The 25,056-nt window shown below is 36.8% G+C and overlaps 4 protein-coding genes across 11 annotated transcripts; 1 reads left to right on the top strand and 3 right to left on the bottom strand.

Annotated features, from left to right (window-relative positions):
- Positions 1–1,199: 1,199 nt before the first annotated feature.
- LOC119980922 (DNA gyrase subunit A, chloroplastic/mitochondrial) lies at positions 1,200–25,056 on the bottom strand. Of its 3 annotated transcripts, none has more exons than XM_038823764.1 (27): positions 24,589–25,056; positions 23,895–23,964; positions 23,743–23,808; positions 23,473–23,574; positions 22,527–22,571; positions 22,317–22,415; positions 22,104–22,190; positions 20,842–20,912; positions 20,463–20,571; positions 20,316–20,378; positions 19,211–19,276; positions 18,950–19,038; positions 18,395–18,443; positions 18,215–18,301; positions 17,743–17,836; positions 16,462–16,532; positions 16,255–16,344; positions 15,182–15,307; positions 14,896–15,053; positions 14,298–14,379; positions 14,047–14,211; positions 13,878–13,979; positions 12,717–12,853; positions 12,033–12,150; positions 11,879–11,933; positions 11,665–11,764; positions 10,559–10,919 (listed from the first exon to the last, which is right to left on the bottom strand). In XM_038823764.1, the coding sequence occupies exons 1-27, from the start codon at positions 24,972–24,974 to the stop codon at positions 10,811–10,813; spliced, it is 2,796 nt and encodes a 931-aa protein (XP_038679692.1). In that variant the 5' UTR covers positions 24,975–25,056; the 3' UTR covers positions 10,559–10,810. The 3 variants fall into 3 exon arrangements, with proteins under 3 accessions (XP_038679694.1, XP_038679692.1, XP_038679693.1); XM_038823765.1 differs by having other exon boundaries at positions 11,665–11,761; XM_038823766.1 differs by lacking the exons at positions 10,559–10,919; positions 11,665–11,764 and adding an exon at positions 1,200–1,348.
- On the bottom strand, positions 1,468–3,521 carry LOC119980938 (DNA gyrase subunit A, chloroplastic/mitochondrial-like). The gene is made up of 3 exons (XM_038823844.1): positions 3,443–3,521; positions 2,298–2,434; positions 1,468–1,739 (listed from the first exon to the last, which is right to left on the bottom strand). Exons 1-3 carry the CDS (start codon positions 3,485–3,487, stop codon positions 1,661–1,663), a joined length of 261 nt encoding a protein of 86 aa, XP_038679772.1. The 5' UTR covers positions 3,488–3,521; the 3' UTR covers positions 1,468–1,660.
- On the bottom strand, positions 3,451–4,801 carry LOC119980935 (DNA gyrase subunit A, chloroplastic/mitochondrial-like). Of its 2 annotated transcripts, XM_038823832.1 has the most exons (5): positions 4,753–4,801; positions 4,461–4,618; positions 3,862–3,943; positions 3,612–3,775; positions 3,451–3,544 (listed from the first exon to the last, which is right to left on the bottom strand). In XM_038823832.1, the coding sequence occupies exons 2-5, from the start codon at positions 4,586–4,588 to the stop codon at positions 3,526–3,528; spliced, it is 393 nt and encodes a 130-aa protein (XP_038679760.1). In that variant the 5' UTR covers positions 4,589–4,618; positions 4,753–4,801; the 3' UTR covers positions 3,451–3,525. The 2 variants fall into 2 exon arrangements, with proteins under 2 accessions (XP_038679760.1, XP_038679761.1); XM_038823833.1 differs by lacking the exon at positions 4,461–4,618 and having other exon boundaries at positions 3,466–3,544; positions 4,753–4,784.
- LOC119980929 lies at positions 6,187–10,032 on the top strand. Of its 5 annotated transcripts, none has more exons than XR_005463961.1 (8): positions 6,187–6,478; positions 6,698–6,754; positions 7,919–8,046; positions 8,184–8,393; positions 8,504–8,892; positions 8,986–9,034; positions 9,412–9,503; positions 9,786–10,032. XR_005463961.1 is itself a non-coding variant. In XM_038823822.1 (6 exons), the coding sequence occupies exons 1-6, from the start codon at positions 6,388–6,390 to the stop codon at positions 9,442–9,444; spliced, it is 1,050 nt and encodes a 349-aa protein (XP_038679750.1). In that variant the 5' UTR covers positions 6,187–6,387; the 3' UTR covers positions 9,445–9,507. The 5 variants fall into 5 exon arrangements, 1 of the variants encoding a protein (XP_038679750.1); XR_005463962.1 differs by having other exon boundaries at positions 8,504–8,918; positions 9,012–9,034; XR_005463960.1 differs by having other exon boundaries at positions 6,188–6,478; positions 8,504–9,034.

Below are 25,056 nucleotides of genomic sequence, written 5' to 3'. Positions count from 1 at the left end.
ATATAAATATTTCTTTGGAGTTGGACCAAGAACCATCCCCCAAGAAAGGAGAAACTTGGATTGCAAAACTTCTAAATGCTACGGCATGGATATTTTTCATTTTCATGCAAGAACTCGAAATCTTTTCCAATCTTTGTTTCTAAGCTTGTAAGCTAGTGTGAGACTATCATTTAAGAATGCCAGCACCAGACTAGAAAGTGCTAGCTTAGCATGGTTGAAAAGGAGCTAAGCTTCACTCAAGTTCAAAGTCTCAGATAGGATAGATCAAAGTCTCAGATAGGATAGATACACTAATATTCAGGAATAACTGAACCCATGCTATTTTGTACAAGAAATATTATACAAATGCAATTACTTGAAAATTACTGGTGCCGTACAAAGGGTTGCAGTTGCCTTCAGTTTTCACAGCTCTGATGGACGCTATTCATTGGCGACTAATTCCTCAAGCTCAGGCTCAGGCTCAGGCTCAGGCTCAGTGGCAGAGATCAAGGATGCCGATTGAATTTTTCCAGCATGCTCAAGCAACATTAATATAACTCCCCTGAGAAAATCATTTCATCAGCAAAGAATAATACCTTCCGCAATACAACGTCATAGGGACACCACACACAATCATAAAACAAATGAGCATAACAAACAACCAAGAGCAGTCTGCGCAATGTCAAAAAATGAGGGTCCTGGTGGTATCGAACGACATCAAAGAGAGGCACAAAGATGGAGAAGATAAAAGACAGCTAAAATGTATTTCAAAATATTGCAATACAAAGCAACAGCACAACATATCAACAGCCATAAGCACCAGGAGTTGGAGATCATGGTACTACAAGTAATTAGTGCCCCATCAGTATTTTGATATTGACATTGAAGTGAAATCAATCGTTCTCAGAACTTTATTTCAGCATTTGTTTGAAAGCAGAACATCGACAAGGGACTAAATTTGGAAAATTAACACCAGCTTCGTTTATTTAACAGTGGTTGATAAACAAGTGAGAAGGGCAGAAAAGATTCCAATTACAGCAAACTATAAACATGGGACACCATGTTGACAGAATATCATCAATGCAATCAGGATAAGCAATAGGACAAAGTACACAATAATAATGTACGACCAAAGGTCGTACCTTAGAACAATGTGATGGCTTTGTTTTCAAACCAACCCTCAACATCCACCCCTGTCCTTTTTCTAACCATACCACCGCCACTTTTTAATTCATTGAAAAAATTTAAACAACAAAATAACTTAATGAGCAACTTGCATAGCGCGACTCTATTGAAATATCCCGTACTTTAATTCTATTGACAGTCCCACTCTGGCTTACAAGGACCACTTGCTCATCATTTTCGCCATCTGAGAGAGAGAGAGAGAGATCAGGTCATCTATATCTTGAAGTTAAAGACATAAATAAAAATTACTTTTGAGTATTATCAGAACATAGCCAAATAAGTTGCTATAAAACTTACCAGCTAGTGAAAATTGAAAAACCAACCGCAAACACTGCTGTCAAGCGATCCTCCGAGGAAAACTGAATGAGAGAATAGTACAAATTAAGGCTCAACGAACTAGCAAAAAATTTCATGCACTAGCTGATAACATAACAAGTTGCTATATAATTCATGGTACTTTGTAACCTATTAACCCAACTCTGTTTAAGGGTACCAATCAAAAGCTGCTCAAAGGAACTCGCTTTCCGTAACCATTCTCAGACACACACAACAACCACGGACCTAAGCCTTTGCCACTGCAAAAATCAATGTGTTCATGATCTTGTGGGCTCGATAAAAATTAATAGTGAAAAGAAATGACTAATCATGAGAGAGCATGCTGAAAAAGCAATAATCAACCACCAACTCAGGGCAGATTGACAAATAATAAGTTATATTCCTGTCCGAGTCTAGACCTATACCCAAGATAAACTAAAACTAAAAACTGCATATGATTTAGAATAGAGACTGCCATCTATGTGATTAATTTTTGGAAAAACCAGTAAAGTGGTTCACCCTGATCTCATGAAACAAGATAATAATAAGAAGTCAAAGCATATTATTCTTGGCTAAGCACGAGAAGTGGAGACCTAGGAATAGTAATTACAAAAACAAAAATATAGCCCGGATACAGTTAAGTTCTGCAGTCAATCCAGTAGACAGAATAAGTTTTTGATTAGTTTGTAGGTACACTATTGAAACTGAAGTTTTATTGCCTAATATCAAAGGACGCCTCAAAGACAACTTGATCAAGTATCAAATAGAAACAGATTAAACTAATCAGGCAAACAGTAAAAATAATGCTTGAAAATTACATGCTCTCGGGATCTTCTGACTCTCTCTCGTTGACTTTACAAATGTCCGCTGGTATTATGTTCATGCTAGCCACCATATCCCCATTTTTTAATCTCATGGTCACTGCACCTCTTGTATTTCTGCCTTGTGCTCGAATCTGAGTTCACGAAGAAATAAGAGTGTGCACAAAAAAAAACCTTAAAGAGCATCACCATGACTTGATTGATGGCACAAAGAAACAGAAAGCAAAATAATGTTCCATTACAAAGAGGAAATCTTTGTAGGTTCTTCCCATAGTATTTCTCATGATGCATAGAAAACCTAATGCTATCATTATTGTCATAAAAGACTTTGTATAAAACAGTTAGGGGCCTTCCATAAAGATTAAAAGTACAGAGAATGGAATTGTTTATGCTGGTGCAAGCTACAGAAAGAGTTGGAGCTACAATGCTAGTACAAAAATAGTACTAGTGGAAACTGACATAGCTTATTCACTCATATAGCATCTGCAGTTTACTCTTTTTCAGTTTTTTGAATGGAAAAAGATTTATTACAGCACTGGATACTCTACTCATCGGTATTGTGAAGTTAACAGAGCATCATAGTAGTCTAGGCCTTCTTAAAACAATTTGACATTGTTGTCTGATTGTTCAGTATTTTCAAGGAAATAATATAAACCAGAAATACTTTAATTTTGTATAATATTCTTATCTCTATCCATATAAATAAAGCAGTCAAATATCCAAATTCAGAGATTCCTAAATGTTGATTTTTAGACATAATATTAACCATACTTCTTTAAAATATCATTGCAATTCTACAGAATTTACCAGAAAAGGGTGTGCCCGCATGTCTCTGTGTTGACTAAAAGGCAGTAGAAATAGTTCTTACACAGCGTCTAAAATAGTTGAATGCAAAGTGCTGCCAAATAATTTCTTCTATACCTAAACGTTTCTACAATTCTTTCAACTGATCTTCTCAACACCTATTGCGCCCTACTTTAGGAAGACCATCTAACACATACAAGTGCTAGAAGGGTGCAAAGAGGGATGCTAGTTCAGTATCCCATGATGGAGCTACAATGGAGAAATAGATCTCATCGATTGGGTATATCTATGTTTCTACAGTATCTACAACTAACATACAAGAGTATAAGACAACTCACATTTTCACAGGAACTAAGAGTGACCATTTCATTTTGTGAAGCCATTGCTACAAGGTCATCATTTGAGCAACAGCGAACCCATTTTAGCTCATCGCCAGGGACCTGGCAAGTAAGTATAACCAACGTTAAAAAGAAATATAGTAAAAAAGTACCGTATAGAAGAACATACCAATTGGATAGCTTGATTCCCGTTGACTGTATTGCTGAAAACAGAGACAGAGGTACTTTCTTGATGTAGCCATTGACAGTAAGCATTACAAGATATTGATCTCCGGCAAACTCACTCACAGGGATAATAGAGGTTATCCTCTCACCATCAGATAACGATAAGATCTGTTGCAGAATAAAAAACATTAATGCATCTAGCAAGTGTGAGAGAGTTTAATTACCTACCACTGGAATAACAGGACAATAAATACCTGGACTAGTGGAGTGCCAGTAGCAGTTCGGGTACATTCTTGTATTTTATATGCACGAGCTGAGTATACTGTTCCTCGATCACTGTACAAGTAATTAATCGATTATGCAGCATTGAAAATCAGAACAAAGTTGCTAGTGTTACAACATTTCAAATTCTCAATGGAGAAAAGATGTGTGATGGCTCTTATAATGCCATGTATAAGAACCAAAATTTAGGGGCTCTGTATTGAATGCTTGGATCATAGATTCCTCATAAGCCAAGGCAAAAGAAAATTGTAGGTTTATATAAATTCCCAAGCCAAATGGAGAAAGCATTATGATTTAGATGGAAAATAACTATAATGCGATTTTGTAAAAAGTGGAAAAACTTCATTTATCATAGCGAAGCAGATCACGCATGAAAAGCTAGCCGATAAACAAAAAGAAAGATAAACAAAGTATGCATTGAAACATAAGTTCAACATATTCCTGCCTTCAAGAAATACTTTAAAAATTAGCTACATGAGACACATATGCTGCAAAATTCAGAGCTTATAGAAAAGAATGGCATAACAGCCTCAAAACTAAGAAAGTGTCTACGACAGAAGACAGGAAGTACATGAAATACAGCACATAGTCATGGGCATGGCAAACAATAAAGTCAGACATCGCATCATTGACTCTCAGTTTTCCAACTGATTTACCAATTGTTCCGCGATTTTGAAGATTAAAGGTGTTAGGTTTCATTCGTTTAACATAACCCTTTTCGCTAATCGCCTGAAATTACATGTAAACAACAATGAAATAAATATTTGCTTATGGAAAATCACTGCATAATACACAATTATTAAACGGTGAGCAAATTAAAAAAAAAAAATCTGTCAACAGAAAATATTAGTTAGGTCAAGTACCAGTAATATTTCGTCATTTGGAATAACATCTATGGACGATCACTCTCATGTCTGACGTTTTCCTCTTTCTAATGAGGTTGGTTTGTTACCTGAGTGATAAGCCCCTTACCACAAACCAGGATCGTTTAACGGAGAAGAGCTGGTTGCCATGCCGGATCGCAGAAATCGTGGTTGTACTCACTACTCTCGCACAAGTTTGAAAAAATATAATTGGCTCTCTGAATCTGAAAAATGCCTTAAAGAGTGATATTTGACCCAGAAACACACTTTGAGAGTTGGGATCCCATGTTGGGATCAGTCCTCTTCCCACCGGCGACGGCCGTGCCGTCTCTGGTGAGACTGGCCGTCGCTTACATTGTCCGGTGGAGAATCAATTTTGAGAGTGAATGGGTAAGAGAGAAACCTAGAAGGACCTTGGTGATTTGGGAGATGATTTAATCATATTGAATCTCAAAAAGCGATTGCTCCAAATTGGTATAAAAAATCTGCACCGAAGCAAGATCAAAGGAAAAATGGGTGGTGTTGATGGTGTTTCAAAGAAGAAGAGAGAGAAACATGTTTGTTAATGGTAGTGTTGGGGGGAAATACACGTGTCACTTAGAGGATCATTAGATAGAATGAATGAATAAGATTTTAAAAATTCCAACTAATTTCAGCCAATATTGAGTTGTAGTTAATTTGTATGTAAACTTAACAAATTAATTCCTAATATTTTATAAAACAGGGGTTTTTTTTATATATTCATCAAAATTTTATCTGTAAACTTAGAATTCTTTGGTGTAAACTTATAATGTTAAAAAGTGATGTAAAGTTAGGATATTGATGGTGTATAGATAAAATTTCTCTATTTTTTTTAATGAAGTATTCATCCAAAACAATGTCACTTTGGACCCGGCTTTATATGATAAACTCCCGTACATTTGTCCCTCCGTCCCATACTCACTAAACAATCACCGGGCCTTTGGTCATTCGGTGGTTTTAAAGAAATTTATTGAATGTGAGAGTTGAACCTAAGACCTCTTGTTTTGGTAAGAGTTAATCTCGTTAATCTACCATGCATCAGTCAACACTGTTGGAGCTTTTTTATCATGCTCAATCACCGAACTTTCAACTCATGAGGATGACTCCAAAGAAATTTATTGAAGATCGAAGTTGAACCTAAGACTTCTTGCCTTGATAAGAGTTAATCTTGTGAACTTATCATGCTCCCAGCCGACTCTGCTGGAGTTTTTATCATGCTCAATCATTATCGACCAAACCTCGAATTTACTGTGAAGAACAAAAATGGTTTCACCAATAACCACCACATCCATACACACATATGCAGGGGCCCGCCAATGGAATCCAGTTGACCTTTTGGGTTTGACTCTGACCTTCTAGAATTGTATTAAACTTTGATCAGAAATACTGGAAGCAGTAGGTAATGAATCGAAAAGGCTGAGTAGGATGATCAGTTTATTATTTCTGAATGGCCTGGTGATAATCGAGCGACCATGGCTCGAACATTGCAAGTCTACCGAGCTTTATGTTTCTTTAAAATCTCTCCCCCCTCTCATCTCTCCTTCTATCCCATTTCATAACCCTTTGTTATCTCTTCGCAGCGTTAGTTCTTCCAGCAATACTTGAGCACTAATAATGGCAAGCTCTGCTGCTGGTTTATCAGATCTCAAAAAGTCGAGCTCGTCGAAGAAGAAGAAGGTCACGTCTCCAACAAGCTCTCTGTTAGGTAGGATTTTATTGGCCTAAGCACTTATTCGTTGAGGAGAAACTGATCCAATTCGTAGTTGTTGATGTTTATACCGATCGATCGTAGAAGAAAATTTCTTATTAATTTCGATTAAGCTTCGTTCCTAATAATCTGGAATTTTTTTGAATTTTATTTACTTATTTATTTTATTGTCTATCAATCACTCAATCTTTATCACAAATTCTTGAAAATTTGCAGTTACAAATCAAAAAGCTTTTGCAGCAGATGAGGGAGGGTTGACTACGCCAGATCAAGGTGTGTATTGATATTCAAGTCTATTTTTATCTCAATCATGCTTGATCACATTCCCTGACCCTGATCCTGACCCTGACCCTGAGAGAGGGGAGGCTCAATGTCATGGGGCTCGGATAACTTGGAACTGATTGTGTTGGAAACACCCACGAAAAGAGTCTCAATTATTAAAGTGCTCTGAAAGGTTTATAATCTAATGGATTGACATAATCTCATCATAGTCCATGATTTTTGAGATATAAGAAATTATTAGCTTCTGCTTGTGTATAGACTATGTTAATTTATTAGCCTCTGTTTGTGTAGACTACGTGATGAAGAGAGGGAATATACATGTCAATTGGGCATTAGTGTGAATGGTAACCATTGCCCCAACAACTCCTCAAATAAGGTGGTTAAGGCATATATTCGAATTGGGTGGTACCTAAGTTTGAATCCCTACTCCCACTTACCCGCTAAAAAAAGTAACCGTTTAAGGCTGCACCCATGGATACTGTCATCTTAATTTGTGTTCGTACATTACTTTCTATATAATGTGATGTTATAATGATAATATTAACGTTATGTTACTTTGAATGTAATGCTGTGATGATTTTTTTAAGAATAATGCTTGAGACCCCCAAAAGACCCCCATTTAATGTGAAGTGTTGGATGTGAAGTGGATCTTACATGTGTGTTTTTAATCAATGGCTATTTTAATGCCACATAGATTTGGGGGACTTTTGGGGGTTTCTAGCATTGTCCTTTTTTTTTGACACTTCTTTTATCAAATGAAGTTTATCAACTAATAACTTAAATATTTTTTCCATTCAATTAATGAATATATATGGAAGAACTGGGACAAATCCATCAATTTGCCTTGAATCTTCACATTTCAAGAGTAGAATCAAGGGAAAAAAAAACAAGTGTCCAAATTTTTTTTGGATAATCCGACACAGAACCCATACCCATGTCAAGTCGTGTCTTGTCAACACGTGTATGCGAGTCATTGTGTTTTTTCTTATGAATAATGTTATCTTTATTAGTAGTAAGGTAAGATTTGAACATTAAGGAGTTGCAAGAACTCGTTACTTTGAATTGTGCCTTCAAATATGGTTATGTGTCAATTAAGTTCATTATATAATTGTATATTTCATGCAATGTACTTATACTTACTCGGGTTATCAACAGGAGCAAAGACTCTGAATCTGAAGACTGGTGCAAGCAGTGGAGACACTGATCAAACTGCAGCTGGAGCCAAAAAAGTCGGGGGAAGACCGCGAAGTGAGAAGGATAAGAAGTACAACAAAAAACAAAGGGTAATTAATTCAATTTAATAATTTTCCTTAATTAGATTTGAGCACGAAAAAAAAATGTATGCTTGTTTGATACATTAATCACCAGTACCATCTAAACCACTTTTTAATATGGTGCTGGTAAATGTTGGGATATGAAGACAATGGTGGAAGAATACAAGAAAATGTCGCCTGAGTTAGAAAAATTGAAAGTACAGTGTGAGTATTTAAAGAAGCATCAGGAGTGCATGAAACAACAGACGCAGTCAGACGCCAAAACGATGGATGAACTTCGGTCTCAAGTTAGTTCATTGGCCAGCACCATTGCATCCCAAAATCAGCTTATCCAGTCTTTGTTTGTTGCGCTCCTGGTAAGTGTTTCCCCTTTTCTTTTCAAACTTTGCATAATATATAATTAACTAACATCCTCAATTACAAATGTGTTGCTTAATTATGTGGTTTTAATTCACAAACCATGCAGCCTGGCAGCGGTTTTGATTCACAAACTCTGCAGCCCGGCAACGGTTCTGATTCACAAACTATGCAGCCCGACAGCGGTTTTGATTCACAAACTATGCAGCCCGACAGCGGTTTTAATTCACAAACTATGCAGCAAGGCAGCGGTTTTGATTCACAAACTATGCAGCCCGGTTTTAATTCACAAATTATGCAGCCCGGCAGCGGTTTTATTTCACAAACTATGCAGACCGGCAGCGGTTTTGATTCACAAACTATGCAGCCTGGTTTTAATTCACAAACTATGCAGCCCAACAGCTGTTTTATTTCACAAACTATGCAGCCCGGCAACGGTTTTGATTCACAAACTATGCAGCCTGGTTTTAATTCACGAACTATGCAGCCCGGCAGCGGTTTTAATTCACAAACTATGCAGCCTGGTTTTAGTTCACGAACTATGCAGCCTGGCAGCGGTTTTATTTCACAAAATATGCAGCCCGGCAGCAGTTTTGATTCACAAACTATGCAGCCTGGGGATTATAGTTGTTCTGGTGATGTAAGTGCTAGTAATGTTACGTACCCTTTATTCTGTTTTTTCTTTACGTCTGTCTCTTGGTTCATTATCGATTCTTCTTCTTAAATGATAGTAAAGTAACCGCACTTTAACTAGATTATCTAGGTAGTTGATTTTCTTGACAATGAAATATGTTTTATATATTTTTCTTCCTTTTTAATTAGTTTATGCATAGAACTTCGCAACCTATGCAAACTCAAGTAAGTGTTGGTTGGTTGTGTTACACATTCCTTATTCTGTTGTTTTTTTTTTCTTTCCATCGGTTTATCATAAATTCTTCTTCTTAAATTATAGTTGAGTAACTGCAATTTAGCTAGATTTTCTAACTATTGATTGGATTATATATTTGTCATCTACAGTACCTGTTTAAATCACCTTCAGACCCCATGTAAACTGGCTGCGAAGAAAGTGTATTCCAAACTGGCTGCTGAGAGAGTGTATCCCACCTCGGGTAACTGTAGTCTTGTTGTTTGCCTCATCAGTTTTCTAATTTGGGTCACTTCTTATACATTCCTTTGTTTTTTTTTTACAACATGATTGCTTGAACATTTCCATGACCAATACACCCTAAGCTTCATGTTATTTTACCGCAACTGCTGCTATCTATGAATATTGCCCCTTCCTAAGACTATTTTTGAGATGGAATGTTCCTGGTTTGGTGTTTCTTATCCTAATAAATTTTAAAAATGCAGCTGTATCTGTTTTCATTGATGGTTGTAATGCATTCGTGCAGGTAAACAAAGAGACATGGAGAGCTGGTTATGGAATTTGGATTTGTTCAGCTTTGTTGAGTATTGTTGCACTTGGTTTGCTTGAACCTACGCCCTTCATTTTTCTGGATTTTGAAATTGTTGATGAGACTTATTTATATGAGTTGTGAGTCTCCTTTTTATAGTGCTGGTTCTAGTCCAGCACGTGACAGGGCCTTTTTGGTCATATATCTTGTGGTCTCGCTTGCTATTGTTATATTCAATTCCCTTCTCCTTCTCCTCTTACCTGGAAGTGGCTTGGCGGAAGCAAAGGCCGAAGAAAGACCTTCCACACGACTACTGGACTCGAGCGTAGCGGACGTTTTCCTTCTGATATCCGTGCACCCCCGAGCACTTTCCTAGTTTCTTCTGCCGAATAGGGATGGCAAAACAATCCAAATGACCAAATTTGTCCAACCGAATTAAATCAAATTTGGACACAAATTACATGTTCAAATTTCAAGTCCACGCACATAAATCTTATTTGATTTACTAGTCTGGATCATAACCTGAATTAGGTTATTGTCCGATTTACTTGTCTGAATTTAAATCAATCCAAATTTGATCAATTAAATACGTTCGAAATCCAATCTGAATTAGGACCTAGATATATAAATATTTCTTGGGAGTTGGAAAAAGAACCCTCCCCCAAGAAAGGAGAAACTTGAATCGCAAAAGTTCTAAATGCTACCGCATGGATATTTTTCATTTTCATGCAAGAACTTGAAATCTTTTCCAGTCTTCGTTTCTAAGCTTGTAAGCTAGTGTGAGACTATCATTTAAAAATGCCAGCACCAAACTAGAAAGTGCCAGCTTAGCATGGTTGAAAAGGAGCTAAGCTTCACTCAAGTTCAAAAAGTCTCAGATGGGATAGATACACTAATATTCAGGAATAACTGAACCCATGCTATTTTGTACAAGAAATATTATACAAATGCACATACTTCAAAATTACTTGCGCCGTAGAAAGGGTTGCAGTTGCCTTCAGTTTTCACAGCTCCGGTGGACGCTATTCATTGGCGACTAATTCCTCAAGCTCAGGCTCAGGCTCAGTGGCAGAGATCAAGGATGCCGATTGAATTTTTCCAGCATGCTCAAGCCGCATTAATATAACTCCCCTGGGAAAATCATTTCATCAGCAAAGAATAATACCTTCCGCAATACAACGTCATAGGAACACCACACGCAATCATAAAACAAATGAACATAACAAACAACCAAGAGCAATCTGCGCAATGTCAAAAAATGAGGGTCCTGGTGGTATCGAACGACATCACAGAGAGGCACAAAGATGGAGAAGATAAAAGACAGCTAAAATGTATTTCAAAATATTGCAATACAAAGCAACAGCACAACATATCAACAGCCATAAGCACCAGGAGTTGGAGATCATGGTACTACAAGTAATTAGTGCCCCATCAGTATTTTGATATTGAAATTGAAGCGAAATCAATCATTCTCAGAACTTTATTTCAGCATTTATTTGAAAGCAGAACATCGACAAGGGACCAAATTTGGAAAAAGAACACCAGCTTCATTTATTTAACAGTGGTTGATGAACAAGTGAGAAGGGCAGAACAGATTCCAATAACAGCAGACTATAAACATGGGACACCATGTTGACAGAATATCATCAATCCAATCAGGATAAACAATAGAACAAAGTACACAATAATAATGTACGACCTTTGGTCGTACCTTAGAACAATGTGATGGCTTTGTTTTCAAACCAACCCTCAACATCCACCCCCGTCCTTTTTCTATTTGAATCTTATGATTATGGAAAGTACATCAACTAACGATACCACCGCCACTTTTTAATTCATTGAAAAAATTTAAACAAGAAAATAACTTAATGAGCACCTTGCATAACGTGACTGTATTGAAATATCCCGCACTTTAATTCTATTGACAGTCCCACTCTGGCTTACAAGGACCACTTGCTCATCATTTTCGCCATCTTCTAGAGAGAAAGAGAGAGAGATCAGTTAATCTATATCTTGAAGTTAAAGACATAAATAAAAATTACTTTTGAGTATTATCAGAACATAGCCAGATAAGTTGCTATAAAACTTACCAGCTAGTGAAAAACCAACCACGAACACTGCTGCCAAGCGATCCTCCGAGGAAAACTGAATGAGAGAATAGTACAAATTAAGGCTCAATGAACTAGCAAAAAATTTCATGCATCTAGCTGATAACACAACAAGTTGCCATATAATTCATGGTACCTTGTAACCTATTAACCCAACTCTGTTTAAGGGTGACAATCGAAAGCTGCTCAAAGGAACTCGCTTTCCGTAACCATTCTCAGACACAAACAACAACCACGGACCTAAGCCTTTGCCACTGCAAAAATCAATATGTGTTCATGATCTTGTCGCCTCGATAAAAATTAATAGTGAAAAGAAATGACTAATCATGAGAGAGCATGCTGAAAAAGCAATAATCAACCACCAACTCAGGGCAGATTGACAAATAATAAGTTATATTCCTGTCCGAGTCTAGACCTATACCCAAGATAAAATAAAACTAAAACTAAAAACAGCATATGATTTAGAATAGAGACTTCCATCTATGTGACTACTTTTTGGAAAAACCAGTAAAGTGGTTCACCCTGATCTCATGAAACAAGATAATAATAACAAGTCAAAGCTTATTATTCTTGGCTAAGCACGAGAAGTGGAGACCTAGGAATAGTAATTACAAAAACAAAAACATAGTCCGGATACAGTTAAGTTCTGTAGTCAATCCAGTAGACAGAATAGGTTTTTGATTAGTTTGTAGGTACACTATTGAAACTGAAGTTTTATTGCCTAATATCAAAGGACGCCTCACAGACAACTTGATCAAGTATCAAATAGAAACAGATTAAATTAATCAGGCAAACACCAAAAATAATGCTTGAAAATTACATGCTCTCGGGATCTTCTGACTCTCTCTCCTTGACTTTACAAATGTTCGCTGGTATTATGTCCATGCTAGCCACCATATCCCCATTTTTTAATCTCATGGCCACTGCACCTCTTGTATTTCTGCCTTGTGCTCGAATCTGAATTCACGAAGAAATAAGAGTGCACAAAAAGAAACTTAAAGAGCATCACGATGACTTGATTGATCACACAAAGAAACAGAAAGCAAAATAATGCTCCATTACAAAGAGGAAATCTTTGTAGGTTCTTCCCATAGTATTTCTCATGATGCATATAAAAACTAACGCTATCATTATCGTCATAAAAGCCTTTGTATAAAACAGTTTGGGGTCTTCCATAAAGATTAAAAGTACAGAGCATGGAATTGTTTATGCAGGTGCAAGCTACAGAAAGAGTTGGAGCTACAATGCTAGTACAAAAATAGTACTAGTGGAAACTGACATAGCTTATTCACTCATATAGCATCTGTATTCTGTAGATTATTCTTTTTCAGTTTTCTGAATGGAAAAAGATTTATTAGAGCACTGGAAGCCCTATTCATCGGTATTGTGAAGTTAACAGAGCATCATAGTAGTCTAGGCCTTCTTAAAACAATTTGACATTGTTGTCTGATTGTTCAGTATGTTCAAGGAAATAATATAAACCAGAAATACTTTAATTTTGTATAATATTCTAATCTCTATCCATATAAATAAAGCAGTCAAATATCCAAATTCAGAGATTCCTAATTGTTGATTTTTAAACATAATATTAACCATGCTTCTTTAAAATATCATTGCAATTCTACAGAATTTACCAGAAAAGGGTGCGCCCGCATGTCTCTGTGTTAACTAAAAGGCAGTAGAAATAGTTCTTACAGAGTCTAAAATAGTTGAATGCAAAGTGCTGCAAAATAATTTCTTCTATACCTAAACGTTTCTACAATTCTTTCAACTGATCTTCTCAACACCTATTGCGCCCTACTTTAGGAATTAGGAAGACCATCTAACACATACAAGTGCTAGAAGGGTGCAAACAGGGATGGTAGTTCAGTATCCCATGATGAAGCTACAATGGAGAAATAGATCTCATAGATGGGGTATATGGTATATCTATGTTTCTACAGTATCTACTACTAACATAGAAGAGTATGAGACAACTCACATTTTCACAGGAACTAAGAGTGACCATTCCATTTTGTGAAGCCATTGCTACAAGGTCATCATTTGAGCAACAGCGAACCCATTTTAGCTCATCGCCGGGGACCTGGCAAGTAAGTATAACCAATGTTAAAAAGAAATATAGTAAAAAAGTACCGTATAGAAGAACATACCAATTGGATAGCTATGATTCCTGTTGACCGTATTGCTGAAAACAGAGACAGAGGTACTTTCTTGATGTAGCCATTGACAGTAAGCATTACAAGATATTGATCTCCGGCAAACTCACTCACAGGGATAATAGAGGTTATCCTCTCACCATCAGATAACGATAAGATCTGTTCCAGAATAAAAAACATTAACGCATCTAGTAAGTTAGAGAGAGTTTAATTACCTACCACTGGAATAACAGGACAATAAATACCTGGACTAGTGGAGTGCCAGTAGCAGTTCGGGTACATTCTTGTATTTTATATGCACGAGCTGAGTATACTGTTCCTCGATCACTGTACAAGTAATTAATCGATTATGCAGCATTGAAAATCAGAACAAAGTTGCTAGTGTTACAACATTTCAAATTCTCAATGGAGAAAAGATGTGTGTTGGCTCTTATAATGCCATGTATGAGAACCAAAATTTAGGGGCTCTGTATTGAATGCTTGGATCATAGATTCCTCATAAGCCAAGGCAAAAGAAAATTGTAGGTTTATATAAATTCCCACGCCAAATGGAGGAAGCATTATGATTTAGATGAAAATAACTACAATGCGATTTTGTAAAGAGTGGAAAAAGTTCATTTATCATAGCGAAGCAGATCACACATGAAAAGCTAGCCGATAAACAAAAAGAAAGATAAACAAAGTATGCATTGAAACATAAGTTCAACAGATTCCTGCCTTCAAGAAATACGTTAAAAGTTAACTACATGAGACACAGATGCTGCAAAATTCAGAGCTTATAGAAAAGAATGGCATAACAGCCTCAAAACTAAGAAAGTGTCTACGACAGAAGATAGGAAGTACCTGAAATACAGCACATAGTCATGGGCATGGCAAACAATAAAGTCAGACATCGCATCATTGACTCTCAGTTTTCCAACTGATTTACCAATTGTTCCGCGATGTTGAAGATTAAAGGTGTTAGGTTTCATTCGTTTAACATAACCCTTTTCGCTAATCGCCTGAAATTACATGTAAACAACAATGAAATAAATATTTGCGGAAAATCAATGCATAATACACAATTATTAAACGGTGAGCAAATTAAAAAAAAAATCAGTCAACAGAAAATATTAGTTAGGTCAAGTACCAGTAATATTTCGTCATTTGGAATAACATCTATGTCCTCGACTTGACCACCATCAGAGTCTTCCAGTGCTGATCGCCTTGGACTTGAGAACTTACTCTTGAGCTCATTTGCTTCTTGTTCTATTAACTAAAGTATGAAGCAAGAGAATAAATGTCGTCAAGACAAATATGAATTGTAAGGTAAATAAACAGGAAAATGCATAATTAAGAGTTACTTGAAAGTGAATCAAGAAGGGTGGGGCAACAAGTAGTAGGGGAACAATTCTCTACACTGTAGTCAGACAACACAATAGTCTGAAACAAGTGTAGTACAACTGTATAAGAAAATTCAAATGTTGATGACAACCATTTTAGACTAGATTATTTGTAAAATCATATCCGAGCTTTTATACCAAAAAGTTTGGGAGCTACATGAGTCTATGAAAAAATCAATTGGAATTCACTACATGTGCCATTCATTTCTATCTAGGATCATACTTTCATCAACTCCTACTAAATCCATATCTTTTCTAACTACTTCAAGCCATGTATTTTTTGTTCTTCTTTGCTTCCTACTCTCTCATATACAAATTCTCTCAATTCTCCTCACCGCCGCACTACTATCTCAACATTGTACATGTCCATACCATCTTAAACGGTTTTTCGCAACTTACCGTCAATTGGTGCTATGATAAGGACCCCTCCATACCAGTGTTTCATGGGCTCTGGAGAGTCCAGGTCCAAACCCCACCTTAATAGTCCAACATGCCCATTCCGCATCCATCGGCGCACGCACCCACGAACCGGCCGTAGTCCAATGGGCCTCCACAATACCAATGTTTCATGGGCTCTTGTGAAAACCTATTGGACATGTTAAGGAGTGGCCTTTGCCCTCCTTATAAAGGGCACTTAACTCCTCCATCTTTCCGATGTGGGAGTTCCTATCATGCTACTCCTTCCGTAGATCTAATAATCTCATTTTTTATCATATCCAAACTTCAACTTCAAAAGCAAATAGACAAAAAGAATATACATTTAACAATGTCGTCCATATAATCCAACATATGTGAATGAAGGTATTGTGAAATGTGATACCTGTAATATGTGTTTCCTGCTTGATAATAGTTCTTCTAACTTTGAAATTTGTTCTGCCAAGGATTTACTTTCATCGACAAATTTCTTTCCCTGTACAATTAGGAGTATAAAATGTGTTAGCACATGACATTATTCCCATCTGTGACAATGCGAGCGGTCTCATTATGAGCAAAGGCAAAATCAATTATGAAAGACTTGATGATGCACCTCGAGTAGTGTAAGTCTTCTCAGATTTATGTCCAATATAGCATCAGCTTGTTTCTCAGAAAGATTGAATTCTGCATCAAACAATACAAAAACAATTAGGTACAGCTATCTGGACCATATGTTTACCTTAATCAGCTGCCTCAACCCACAAGTAATTGCATATCTATTTAAGGGGACCACCAATACCATGGCAGTCAGGAATGGAAATCCATAAAAATGGAATATACAACATTCGTTTTCAACATGGGAGGAAGATTCTTCGACTAATTTGGGGGTCACAAAATGGGGGAATGTAGCATTTTCCTATGAGTTGTTACCATAATCCATAATCTTCATATTGAATTATTGATTAAACTTACAACTTTTAACAGCCCGAAATATTATTGTATAATCGCGATCATAGAAAATAAAAAGAACACCATTCAATCTCACTCATTTTTGTAGTTACCATCGATGTCACAATTAGCTTAAACAGGTTTTCTTCATTTCCATAACTAGCAAATCCAAGAAGAATTTTTAGTTATTTCTTTTTTTCGACAAAAAGGGTGACCTAATGCGCAAGGCTCCTGCCTTGTCAGCAAAAGGCAATTACCTCATTGCCAAAATACAATTTCCAAAGTTTGAACGCATAGAATAACCTTAAGGCTATGTCACGCCAGCTCCCATATCCCTTTAAAATTAACTCATTAGTAACTGAAAACCTGAAAGTATCAAGCTGAAACATTAAACATTGGAAGTAGAAAAAACAAAACTGTTTATATTCGCAGCTAAACTCGTAAAGTCGATCCCTTTAACTAAAAACATAGAAAACCAAAGGTTGCAACAAATATGATCATGCATCCACATCCCTATCCCCCATCTTCTCTCAACAGTTTCTCTTATCCTCTATAAATGGACCTAAGGCGCAAAGACGCAAACAATGTCCCTGTCTCAATAGTCAGAGCAACCAATAACAAAGTTGTTTGCCACTTAATGTATCCTTCCCTTGCCCATGGCTTTATCTATCCCAGAATCTATTTTGATATAGGCATGATATAGGAAAATGGGGTGTGGACTGGCACTATGCCAAGGATCAAGCTGAAAAAAGAATCAGATCTCATGGATATTGCATCAGCATTAACTCAAAGTTCTATGAAATTAGGCTAAAATTACAGCAGCACTTCATTTGATAATTGCAAGAACCTGGCAATAGCATACGCAACACAATTTATAAAAAGAAAAACCAAAAGAAGTGTGATCAACGAGGGAACATGAAAGAGGATAACGAAATAGCAAGCTTACCACTCATTAAACCAGCAGAAGCAGCTGAATTGCTTGCAGCTTCCCTAATCACTCGAATAACTTCATCCAAATTATCTAGCCCCACCACAATACCCTAATTGCACAGACAACAAAAGGTAAATAGCTCTAAGTATATCCTTATTATTGGATGTCGAACAAGTGACTGAAAGATTTTGTTTCCACAGAAGGCTAGACTACTTTGTGGAGTGGCTATGCCACCTCGAAAAAGCAGAGAGACATGAATCATTGCATAACATACATCATTTTAGCCATTGAGGAGAAAGAATAAACTTTGATTCAACTGATCAAAGTTGGAAAAAAAACAAATTACTATAGTGCATGCAGGCATGTAACCCCTAAAGGTTTATGATGAAACGGCCATTGACTTCATTTTTTTGTATGAAAAGTTAACTCACAAGGTTCACACTTCACAGTAATTACTTACTAAATTAAAATCATTACATTAACATACCTCAACGATATGTCTTCTTTGTTGTGCTTGTGAAAGCTTGAAACTTGCACGTCTTTCAACGACAGAGCATCTGAAGTCTAAGAATGCCTGACAAAAAGAGGGGAGGAGAATTAAGGGTTCTTGCCATCTTATGACACTGCCACTATATAAAAACAGGAAAACGATAACAATAGTAGAGACCTGAAGCAATTCTTTTAGACCCATCTGTTTAGGTTGCCCATCAAGAATACTGTAACAAGAAACAAGTCAACACAAATGTCAGTCCCCGAGTGAAAATGTTTACTACCTAATGGAAAACATAATTTTGTAATCTGTGAAGTTTTCACCTAAATTTCCAAATGAGGTTAGAACTTGCACACACAAAGTACATCTTGAATAAAAGATTTTAAAGCCCAAAACCATAGAACATATAATATTCAGGTTGTAATCTCCAGAAGAAAGCATTTCAAAGCGAAAAAATGTTTTTCACGAACCACTCATTAATTTATTGATCACAGAAGAAAATTGGCACAGCTTGCCATGAGAAACAAAAATAAATTACTGCAAATAGACAGTAAGCTTGCAAGAGAAAGAAAGCACGTAGATGACTCGGGCATTAAATCCTCCCTGGTTCACTTGCAAACAAAAATGAGAAGCAATACCAGTTTTTGCTGAACAACATAGAATCCAATTGCATAGGATTGCATACTATGGAGTTTTATCACCGTAATTATGGAACTAACAGAAATTACTCACCCAACCATGTTGCAGCTAAAACTAGACTGGAGAGCAGTAAGACGATAAAGATTATTTAAAATGATTGATGGGTCTGCACCCCTCTTCAGCTGTACAGTCAAATAAATAAATAATCAAATGTCATTGTCATAGTTTCATATGGAAAAAATTTAAGCAGAATTACGTCACAAAGAGTACGTCTTCAATAAGAAATGTTTTTCCCCCTCTTTCAGCAGCAACAAAATTATGGGTTAAGGGAAACAGCACAAATATTTTGCATACCTCGATGACAATACGCATTCCAGAACGATCACTCTCATCGCGAATGTCACTAATGCCGTCTAAGCTCTGTTTAAACAGGGAGTGAGAATAGAGTTAAATTAAATATATGTGACAGGTTACTACAGGTTCCCCCCCCCCCAGTCAAACAAGTGGAGTATCTATTATCATAAATGCTGGAAAAACTTGGCATTGTAAGCTTGTCAGACCTATAACATTCTCAAGAACTTGGAGCAAATCAGAAACTCCAATCAAAAAAGTCCATATACAAAGGGACTAAGATTTGCCCAAGTGGCGAGCTCCCAACTCGGACTCAAGAATTTGTGGGTTCAATCCCACCGCAGCCCCTACTTGCCCATAAAAAATTTCTTTTTCATGAATAATATTGATATTAATATTAGTTGTTATTAGTGTGCTGTGGCCTGTGAGCTAGGATTTCAAACAGATTTAGGAGTGGCTACCACTAAGCCTATTTAAAAAAAATATCGATATACAGACGCAAATAGCATAATAAAACTATCATTTATGCCCAGTTACTAACTATTTGGTTCTTCTGTAAAACTTTCTGTTGCTCTTCTACATCTGGAAGGAGGCTTCGAAAGTAAAATGGAGGACAATATGTTTCAGTTGGGAAGATTTTCAAAAAATATAAGCTCCCTGATACTGTGGATTCTATATCGGCAACCTTATTTCATCTGCCTTTGGGGTTGTCCTCCAAGTCAGTAGTTGTTTAGCTAACCAATTATTCAGAGACCATTAAGTACGATTGGCCACTTGTTTGGGGCGTTTATCAAGGTTCTGAAGGACACTTAACAAAGCAATATGCCCAGATAAGCTGGTTACTTCATTTATTTGTCCAGGCCCTCATCACAAAAGACAGAAGATTGAGTTGGACAAGGGAAGATTTTATGTATCATTAGTTTACTTTAAAATATAAAGATTCCTGAGGCGTACCGAACACATGCCAAGTTATACAGGCACAGAACAAATAACGTCATATAACACTAATATTAGTTTAAGCAAGTAACAGCATGAGGCAAGTAATCAAACAGTAATCAGGACATAAAAAGATTCACCAGATAAGATGCCAACAAAGAAGTGTCAATACCTTATTTTCAACAAGTTCAGCGATTTTCTCCACAAGCGAGGATTTGTTCGTTTGGTATGGAATCTGTTTCATGGGTAGAATATTAAATCCCCCAACTGAGAAACAAGAAATGGATGCACAAATTCTGAGACAAACAAAAGCAGTCACCTCTTTTATGATAACTGCAGTCCGTTTTGTTTTAGAATCAAGCAATTCAAGATCGGTCTTCCCTCTGACAATGATACGTCCTCTCCCAGTTCGATATGCCTCCAAAATCCTTTGCAATACAAGATGTATCTATCAAACTCTGAATCACCTAAACTTAGATCTATTTACTGAAAGCAAACTCTTAAGGGAAAAAAAAGAAGGTGAATTCAAAGGCACGTCCATCATAAAAAGGTTTTGAAACTCAAATAAGACAGTGGATAAGAAACAACGTAGGACTCCAAGAAGGATTCAAGGCAACCTAACTTGTGAACTTATGATCAAAATGTCACTGCATCATTATTTTTAAGGCAAAAAAGATTTACACTTGTTTTTAACTCACCCAAGATTTCCCATAATTATTCCTCCAGTTGGAAAGTCAGGCCCAGGCATATATTCCAATAATTCTTGCAACTGCACAGAACAATATAACACGTAACAATGTTAAAAAAAACTAACGAAGCAAAATGGGAAAAAAATTGTGAATGGTAAGCCTGATTGAAATGAAAACTATCATAATGTAACTCTGTCTATGTTTTACCACCGAACTTTGATTTTAACCAACATATTTTGATAAATACAATAACCCAGACTAATGCAAGATTCTCAATAAATTGATGGCTCCAAATTGACAGTGAAAAATTACACAAAGACTTGATGAGTGGAACAAAATTTACTCGCCACTTTCATGCCAACTAATATAGCTATTAGCACATACAACACGAAAGTGATCATCCCATTCAACTTTTTCTAAACAAAAACGTCCACTCTACACAACCAGAATGACAGTTTTTCTCAAATGCTATCTTGCCTTAGTGTACAAGCGAACATGTGGCTTAGTGTTAGAGTTGCAGAGGTGCAACCTAGAGGCCACAAGTCCTATTCCAGGAAACAACCTCTCTATATATTACGTGAGGGTAAATCCATGAACATCTTGCATGTCCCCACACACTGCAGGAGCCTTGTGCATGGAAGTTGTTTACTTTATTTACCAAACTTGTCTTGCGCATTTGTCACAAAAAGCTACGAGAAAGTAGCTCGCATCAATCACGCATATGCATATATCCACACAAGATCCCAAAAGCGAAAATCGTGATCTTAAAGCTTCTACTACCAAATAATTTTTTGCCCAAGAAACATATTTGGCAACAAACTAGTAATCTTCCTATCTCATCCATTATCTCTATAAACTTGATACTCATCCCTTTAATTAGCTCCAAAACCTCCACAGAATCGTTTCTAGAAACTATTCACATCACCAAAATAGCTTTAAACCTAAATTCCTACTTATTTCAGAGAAAATTTCCCCACCCAAAATATCATTTTCTCTAGTTAGACTCATAAATATTTCCCATTTAAGTGGTTAAACCAATATATATTCCTACCATTTAGACACCAATATGATAGAGCCGTCAATTTTTTAAGAAAAAAAGTCAATTCTGCAGCTGCTATTGTCATCAACTAAAGTAAAGCCAGCCTGGACAATGTGTTGCATGATATGAACAACCTGCATAAATCAAAAGGCAAAACAATTTCCAGAATACAAAAGGAAACCATGTTCCAACATATCATAGTATCATACAATCAAAGGCCAAAAAACTTAACAGTTGCTTCTGGGTTATGAATCAATACGCAAAGCACATCCACCAACTCTCCAAGATTGTGAGGAGGAATGTTTGTTGCCATGCCAACCTGAAATATAGAACAATTAGTCATACTCCCGTTGTAGTGTAGATGCTGTAGAAGGAACAGCATTGGAGAAACACAAACATAAAATAAATAAAATCACATTAAAAAAAGGTTGGCAAAATGAAATACCGCTATCCCAGCAGAACCATTCAACAGTAAATTTGGAAGTCGAGCAGGCAGAAGCGAAGGTTCCTTTTGTGAATTATCAAAATTAGGAGCAAAATCAACCTGCACGAAATATGATAAAAATAAAGGATGATTACAGAAGAGCAATCATATTGGTGATAATTTAAATCATGAAAAGCATAAATAAATTTGCAACATACGAAGATCAATTACCGTATCTAGTTCGAGATCAGCCAATAGCATTGCTTCTGAGAGCGCCTACAAGAACAATATGAAATAACTTACTTATGATGATTGCATTTGTTCTAAAATTTACACAAAAGTAAATAAAAACTATGAAAAACTGAAATAATTTCATACATAGTTCATATTTGTTTTCTATCCCGGAACGAGACCATGGCACTTAATGTTAATTCTGATAGGCTATCTTTGTGCCAAAAAAAAAACCTATGATAGGCTATGAAATTGAAACGATCTATGATTATGCCAAATGAATAAGCCATGGAATATTGACCATTAACAAGGCCAAGCACGAGTGAATATGGAGGCAGCTAAAATGACGATCTATAAAATTCCCATATATTTTGAAAATAATGACACTAGGCCAATCAAGGGTACAGTAATTACCTTAAAAGAAAAAATATGTTACTTGGTTTCCATGACCTAGAGGAGGCACGTCTGTCAATGAGCTGCATCCTAGTTGATTGCTGATAAGTTTTCAGTGCTAACATTTCTTGACCCATGATATAAGTCCAACACCATGAACCCTCCCACACTAGATATAACACACACCACATCCATGGTGCACCATTCTACTTTAGTTCTTCTACGAGACCAATTCCTAGTACCCTATTTAAAATTTATAGAGACCAATATTTTAGCCCCCCATCAGACAATTGTAATCTGTTTGTCAACTCTTTTACCACTCTTGGGGCGTCCCTAATATCTATCTACTTGCAAGTTGCAACTAATAAATCTTGCAACAGAATCTTTCTTAACAAACACTCATCACTTCCAAGTTCCAACACTCATTCTTATATGTCACAATCTTTTTTGCAATGAATCTTTCATGATAAACACTCAACAGTTATTTTCATCATTTCGGAAGCCAAAACACAAAGTAGTAAGGTAACAAATCAAGATTGGTATTAAAACATACCTCTAGCCTACACTCTGTGTAACGCATGGCGGCAGCAGGGTCTCCATCAAGTGAACCGAAATTCCCATGTCCTTGGATAAGTGGGAATCTTAAGGAGAAATCCTAGATGAAAGATCATCAATAAAATATAAAGTGATTAGTGGAAAATGTAGTAAATAAGTGTCTAGTTAGCAGAGCAAGATGACAACTGAAAGTATTGTGCAAACAAATCACATGTACTCAACTCCTGTACCTCCAATCAAACAGTAACCTATGAAAAGAACTGTGTACCTGAGACATTCGCACCAAAGAATCATAGACCGCCGTGTCTCCATGTGGATGGAATTTGCCCAAAACCTATATAAAAGCATAAAAAAAAAAAGAGGAAACATTAACAGATGCAAAAAAATTTGAAAAAAAGAAGAGAAGAGTTAAAATTTAACCTCCCCAACAACTCTAGCACATTTCTTGAATGGTTTTCTTGATGCAAGGCCCAATTCATGCATTGCAAATCTGCAACCAAAATCATAATGCGTCAAATAGTCTAATAAGTACTTACAAGAAATATTTAACAGACCTGTAGAGTGTAGACATTTAGATACAGAAGATTCTCTCCATCTTTGAAAACAGTGTCCCATTTGGAAAAATTTTGAGTCCATGGAGAAAATATTTAACATTCACTTTTGTCACACAAACTTTGAAAGTTAACCTTTGTCTAAAACAGAGGCAGATGACAGCTTGGAAAAATTGGAAGGCACCAAACCAATAGGGAGCCACCCGAACCAAGAAAATGAACTCCAGAATTTTAGTTCTACTTATAGGGCATGAACATGGGGATATTAATCCATCACATCTAAAAGCACTCATTCGTTTACATCACTATGACCAATATACATAATGCTAATCATACTTAGCCAACCATCAATAATAAACCCCAACAATGTTTTTTTGTCATCGAGGCTCTTTTGTTCTTTCCAATCAAATCTTCCAACAAGTAACTAAAACACCAAATATATCAGGTTTCTTTCCGGCACAAGATAGCTAGAAACTAAGTAAAATGCAAGGCAGTACGGAGATTTGATTATAGACAGATATATGCCACAAAGTTACAAAAAGAAGTAGAAGTATAGTACTCACAGAATCCGCCGGTGCACAGGCTTCAACCCATCCCGTACATCCGGCAGCGCCCGTCCAAGCAACACAGACATTGCGTAAGACATGTAGGCCTCGGTGGCCTCCTTGTGCAACTCCGTGGGTACAACACGCCCATCTCTCCCATCCGACTCCTTCACCAAGAGACTGCCGTTTCCTCCCTGCTCTTCCCCGTCCGTCTCCTCCGCTCTGCGCCGGGCCTTGACTGGCTTTGGAGATTTTCGCGGGGGAATGGCAGAGCAGAAACGGAGCCCCGAGAGGCCCTGACGAAGACTAAGGAAGCTGGTCGGGCCGAGAGGGAGGGAGCGAGTACGAGTAGCATTGTGGCCGAGGAAGAGATAGGATAAACGGATTGTCGAAGAAAGAGACATGGAGGTTCGGTTTCAGGGGTTTTGTGAGCGAGAAGAGTGAGGGAGTCATGCCATTGAAGAGACAGAATGAGAGGGTCTGAAG

This window comes from Tripterygium wilfordii, chromosome 16 (assembly GCF_013401445.1).
Source record: "Tripterygium wilfordii isolate XIE 37 chromosome 16, ASM1340144v1, whole genome shotgun sequence".
Classification (NCBI taxonomy): domain Eukaryota; kingdom Viridiplantae; phylum Streptophyta; class Magnoliopsida; order Celastrales; family Celastraceae; genus Tripterygium; species Tripterygium wilfordii.
Note: the sequence above shows the minus strand (reverse complement) of the source record. Positions and strands in the feature narration are given on the sequence as shown.